The sequence below is a fragment of the Empidonax traillii genome, unplaced genomic scaffold (genome assembly GCF_003031625.1).
Source record: "Empidonax traillii isolate 1590-97213 ecotype Southwest subspecies unplaced genomic scaffold, ASM303162v1 scaffold19:size3308961, whole genome shotgun sequence".
In the NCBI taxonomy this organism is placed as follows: Eukaryota; Metazoa; Chordata; class Aves; order Passeriformes; family Tyrannidae; genus Empidonax; species Empidonax traillii.
This window is the reverse complement of record NW_020955212.1, coordinates 1,212,309-1,218,573: the sequence shown is the minus strand read 5'-3', so window position 1 is coordinate 1,218,573 and position 6,265 is coordinate 1,212,309. Positions and strand designations below refer to the sequence as shown.

The 6,265-nt window shown below is 36.8% G+C and overlaps 1 protein-coding gene across 1 annotated transcript in view; it reads left to right on the top strand.

Annotated features, from left to right (window-relative positions):
* Positions 1-6,265, top strand: part of ANO10 (anoctamin 10) — a 123,116-nt gene that overhangs the window by 1,898 nt on the left and 114,953 nt on the right. Inside the window, exons 2-4 of the mRNA XM_027897559.1 lie at positions 1,662-1,835; positions 3,071-3,253; positions 5,177-5,311. Of these exons, the coding sequence (XP_027753360.1) occupies positions 1,676-1,835; positions 3,071-3,253; positions 5,177-5,311 (478 nt within the window). The 5' untranslated portion in view covers positions 1,662-1,675. The remainder of the gene's footprint in view (positions 1-1,661; positions 1,836-3,070; positions 3,254-5,176; positions 5,312-6,265) is intronic.

The window sequence follows — 6,265 nt, the reverse complement described above, 5'->3', positions numbered from 1 at the left end:
AGCTGATTGTGGATAGGGATGCATTAAGGTGGAATGACTTGTCAAAACAGTGTAGTCAGCCACTGACAATCCCAGTTACAGTGCCTCATCCCTGATCATGTTTTCCTTTGTCTGATTCATTTTGTTTGTGCAGATATACATTTAAAATATTTTTAAATATTTGTGAAGTGTATTTCTTTTAAAGATATACGTATTTGGGTTCAGAGCTGTAAATATGGGTGTTGCAGAATTGTGTGCATGTGAAAAGGCAAGTGAAACTAACTGAAAACCCCATTGAAATTTTGCTTGAAACCTTTTTTTTTTTTGCCATTTGAAAGTGAATAGACTTATGATGATATGCATGCGTTTGCAGTATCACTGTATTTTGTAGGATAATTTATATGAAACACTGGAGACTGTGATTTGTCTTTGAATCACACAAATATAAGTCATAAAAGCTGAACTGCATCCTTAGAGCAACTCACTTTGAAATTAAGTAATTTCGCTGTTTGAACAGGAGGGACAAAACTGCTTAAATACAGTGGGTAAAATCCTTTTTTCAGTCAAGTTAATAGCGAAAAAAAAACCCCAAACCCACCAAACCACAATCACCAAATCTTCCCCTAACTTGTAAATTAGTAAATTAGGTCTGTGATAAGTTTTTTTGGTGGCTTTTAAAAATATATATTTAGTAGGTTAGTTACCAGAGTAATTGTTTTATATCAACACCTCTAAGTTGCTTTATGTAGCATGACATAATGATCTCTGTAGATTCATTTCTATAAAATTAACAAGACTACAGTGGAGTGGCTGGAGAAAAGGGGGCTCAGGGGAGACCTTATCACTCTCTACAACTACCTGACAGGAGGTCGTTTGCAAGGGGTGGGTCTGCCAAGTAAAAAGGGGTTGCCAAGCCTTGGAATAGGCCCAGGGAAGCGGTTGAGTCACCATCCTTGGAGCAGTTTAAAAGCTGTGTAGATATGGCACCTGGGGACATGGTTTAGTGGTGAACTTGGCAGTGCTGCATTAATGGTTGGAGTCAAAGGTCTTTTTCCAACCTCAACAAGTCTGTAGTTCTATAAAGATCCACTTAGATAATTTGGACTTTTTACACATAAAGCTGTGCTGATGCTCAATGCTTTGCAGCTGGACTTTGTCACAGAACACTTGGTTTATAGCTTTCAAAAAGTCATTTAAGTGCTTTATGCTTAATTTGCCTGTCTGTATGACAGGTGTCTTGCTCACCTACCCAAGGTAATATAAGTTTCCCTGGTGTGGTTAAAGCTTTAAAATATTAACTGAGAAAGTTCCTCCTTAAACTTATGATATGTTTATATACTCTTACCATGAGAAGCTTATTAATTTTAGATATCTGTTTGACTAAGGTTCTGTAATGTTTTCGTTTGCTGACAGATAAACTGGAGGAAGTTGCGAGGTTGTTTTTGACAGTATTTTCTCCCTATTGCTGTATGGAGCAACAACAGTTTTCCTACTCAGAAAGTAGGACATAAATAAGCCACTGAGGACTGGTAGTGTCTTGAGAATTGGAGAGGTTTCTCAAACTGGTCACTGTAGTAACTCCACAGCACAGACGTGTAAGTCGCTGTAGTAAAGTTTTGTGGTTTTTAGATTACTGCAAAATATTTTTTAACACTTGCATTTTATTCTGTTTTTGTGCTTAGCAAGGTCTCGAGAGATGGTGGAAAAACCACAGAAGATGGCGGAAAGCTGGTCATTCATGGATACTACTGAGTCTAACTTCAGGCCTCTGGTAGTAATTGAACTTGCAAAAGGCACCAAAGAAGAAACCATACAATGGTTCACGAAACGAATTGTAGACAAAAAAGCAGATGGAGGTGAGTACAGTATGATCTTCTGTAACAGTTTGAGAACAAATTGGCTGTCACCAGAATATGAAGACTTACAGAAGATTCATTTTCCAGGAATTTGGGTTTTTATGATTGTTTGGCCAATCTCATTCTTTTTTACATTTTTGAATTTGCTTCATTTAGAATGAACAGAGCTTCATGCTGCTGTCGTGAAAATGTAATAACTGAACCCTCCTTAACCCTGTTATTAATGGAAACACTGGCTTAAAGTCAAATACCAGTTGAACTCTAGAATCCTTCTTTTTTTTCCAGTGAAAGCCTGATAACCTTTCAAAGCAGTTTTTATGTCAGTTTTTATAGCGATTGTCTAAAACATGTTTCTCTTGTTGCTCACAGAAACATGGTAAGCCTTGCCAAAATGAAGACATCTCACATCCTGTCCATAAGACTCGGTATCATGTTGTAAAGTAATGTTAAATTAGCAGAAAGCAATTTAATCTTGTTAAATTCATGTTAGATTTTAGTTGTGTTCTTGGTAGCTTGTAGGGCTTTAAAAGACAATATTTCATCCCTCATTTTAGTACGCTTCTTGATGTTGAAATTGGGCTAATTGATTTGTAATTCCTTGGATGGTTTTGTTGGTTTTTATTGTTTGGTTGGTTGGTGTTTGTTTTTTTTTAAATTTGTTTTGGGATTTGTTTGGTTGGTTTTTGTTTGTTTTGGTTGTGGTTTTTAGTTTGTTTGGGGTTTGTTTGGTTTTGTTTGGTTTTTGTTTTGTTTGTTTTTTTAAATACTTTTCTTGAGAGACATTATTTATGGCTGTTGAAGCTTATAGCTTATGGTCAGTTATTCCTGTGGCTGTTGGATTTGTGGCTACAAACTTGGTTTCAGGGCTATGTTAGATAAATTAGGGATGTTTCTATTTCAAAAGTCTAGTTTCCTTAAAACGTATGGGACTGCTTGCAGAAGTACTGCTTGATTATGGGATGTGAACATTAGGGGTGTAGATCCAGGTTGTCCCCATTGTTCCAGTTCACTGTTTTGAGTGCTCCCCCAGAAACAGGGCTAAATCCAAGGATGGCCCTGCAAGATTCAGAACACCACACATCAAGTGCTGTTGAAGCCTTAATTCTTTGTGCCCTTAAGAGGCCTTTTCAGTGCTCCTGTTGAATAGGACTAATGTGATGGATGCTAAAACAATAGGGCTTTTAGATGTAATTTTAATGTATTTTCTTACTTATTTTACCTTTCTCTATTTAAAGGTGCTCAACTGCTGATTAAACCATTGGTCACGGAAAACGGACATGAAAATATTTATCTAGTTGGAGCGTCCCACTTAAGGCTGTTGCTGGGAGCTGAAACTGTGGGTTTGGTGAAGGAATGTAGTGATAACTCAATGAGAACTTTTACATACAGCAGTAGAAAAACTTTCAAAGATTTTGCAGGTAAGCAGTTGTAGGGGTCTTTGTCATTGCAAAGTATGACTAAAGATTATAAGAATTACACTGCTAAATCTTTCACAGTCTTTATTCCATGGGAGGGTGTCAGTGAACAGAAATAGGAAGACCAAGCCATGAAAAAAATAACTAATTTTTAACTATGGAAATTTAGATCATATAATGATTTTTTTTTGTTACTCAAATGGCTTTCAATTTTTTGCTTGTGTTTTCCTTTATGCTTTTATATGCCTCAAATAGTCTGTTATTTGTATGAAAGATTTTCATTGAAAATAAGACAAAATAGTTGATAAACATGATTTTATGATTAACAATCAATGTTATAAATTAGCATAGCAATTTAATTTCTGTGACCCAGTTTTGAGGCTTATTATTTTATAATTAGCTGGAGAAAATAGAAACATTTTTCTCTATTACATGTACACATAAACAATTAATTAATACTAAAGACCCATTTAGTGGTATTTGGGCATGATTAGGGAAATGGTTCGTTTTCCCCTTTTGTTTTAAGGAGGAGCCAATACAGTAAGGTTTCTTTTTAAACGTGCTTCTTGTAAGGTATTTAACTGTCCTACAGTGGCAGAACTCATTTTGCTTTCCAGGTAAATACTGCAGTTCTGGCTTAGTCTTGCCAGTGCTTTTCATGTGCCTGTTTGAGTGATGCCTTTCACCATATTTTCAATATCAAGGTTATTGAGTCTGTCTGAAACAGTAATGAAGTTGAAGTTTTGTTGTTCAATACCAGTTCTGTTCAGTTCTGCTGCTGTGTGCAATAACTGTTGCAGTGTCTTTTCTTTTGTGACCTTGCTTTCCTGAAATTAGGAAGCCTTGGGAACAATTGGCAGTTGCAAAAGTGCCATTTTCGTTTCTTGACGCATATCTGACTGTCATTGCTAAGAGTCTCTAGGAGCAGCTGGAACTCCAACTGCTGTAAATCCAAAATACAGTTTTTGCTGTATCTCCTGGTGTTTTTTCTTTTTACACATTAGTAACAAAACCAAAAAACATTAGTACAAAAACATTAGTATAATTTTACTTTTGTCCAGATACAATCCAAGGATAAAATAGTTGACCATGCTTAGACGAGTGAAAAATGTCACCTACAAAAAAACCCTTGCGGCTTGTGTTGTCTTGCTAGTATTTCTGGTTGCTCAATGTAATCGATACTATGTTGTTATTCTTTGTATTAGATATTTGTTGCTATTTTAGCTTCTTCTTAGTGTATTTAGGGCAATTTCTATTGTTTCTTATTCCTAAAAGGAGAAGAAATTAACTGTTCATTATCCGAGGGAAATCAGTCCTTTTTCCTGATGATGGTGTTGACAATAGATTTGTTACTGTGGCTTTCAAAAATATGAAATTTGAAAGTTTTCTTATTGTTTTACATTTTTTCTGTATTTTTATCAGAAGTAATTATCTCAAATGGCGTATTGCTATGCTGTATGGGCAATAAGAGCAAGAGACTGTGATTCTATATTTGGTGTGAAATGCTTACTGAAAAGGAGATTTGTCCTGATATCTTAATGGTTTTGGTTATGAAAATACTTCAGGAACTGTATGTCAGAAAGGGGTATGGAGATGCTGAGACTGATAAATAGTGAATGCCTAAGGAAGAGTCTTTCAGCAGGGCACCAGCAATTAATACTTCAGAGATGTCTGTCTCGTGAGTGATTTGTTCTCTTGGTTTATCTGAGTAGTCAAAAAATGCAGTGGCTGATTTGTGCCAGTTAGAGAAAGCTTCTTCTCAAGAGGAAATTTTTTTTAAATAGTGCAGTTTTTGTTAATGGCTGTTCATTGGCAATAATAGTCACATGATTTTTTTTCCTGATGCTGGTCATTTTTTGTGGTTATTTGCTGCCAGGGTAGTGTTCTGTTGCTGCACAATTTCATACAACCTTCTTTCTGATTTAGATGACAATCACAATTTCCTTACAATGGCAGAATGTCAGTACATCATCAAACACGAACTTGATAATTTGAGAGCTAAAAATGAAAAAATGATCCCTGGATATCCTCAGGCCAAGCTGTACCCAGGAAAATCAATTGGTAAGCAATGTGGTTTGTTGTTTGTAACTCACTGTGTTGATGTAAGATAGTGTTCATTGGGAAAAAAAAATAATTTTCCTGTGATGAAGAGAAATCATTTGGACACTGCAGTTCCACTATTTTTAATCAGCTTTGTTTTCTCACTGCTTCAGAGTGATAGGAAATGGATGCACAGTGCAACAAGAGAAACTCTGAATAGGTATCAAGAAAGTTTTTTTCACAATAGGGTAACCAAACATTGGAACAGGGAATTAAAGAGATTGCTGGTAACGCTGTCCTGGGAAACTTTTAGATCGTCACTGGAAAAGGCCCTGAGCAACCTGATTTAAGCTGGGTTTACTTCTAGTAGGAAGTTGGGCCACATTACTTCCAGTGAGCCTTCCATTCTGAGACTTTCTGTGAGACTGAGGCTCTGGCCTTACGTTCTTTTCAGTTGGATAGTTTTCACACATGTTGACATCATCCGTTATTTTTAATTAGTATGAAAATATTTCTTTTTTAAAAATTACTTAATGGTATACTTGGATTGCCTCTGTATAAAAATACTGGAATGAGTAACAGTGCTCCAGAGTTACAAATTTCATAATATGAAGTTTTATTTAATTGATCCTTCTTTTTGCTTCCACTGCTTTTCCTTTTCATGGGAGAAAGAAGCAAGTAGAGCTAGTGCTATTTTTATGGTAACTGGAACTAGTTCATTGGCAGAGATGCTACAGTGGTCCAGGGGAAAATACACTGCACTGTCACTGCAGAGACCCGGGTTCAATTCCCGGTCGGGGCCCCTCCCCGGGCAGATGGAGCTCGTTAGCCCTGTAAGGCAATCCATCTACGTCCTGAGGACCTCACTGCCACCGTCCAAGCGTGCTTGGCCCCGGCAGATGAACCTCAGGATTAAAGGGTGGGCTCAGTTCCGCGCACACTGTGTCTCACCTAAAAAATCCAATGCGCAGGCTG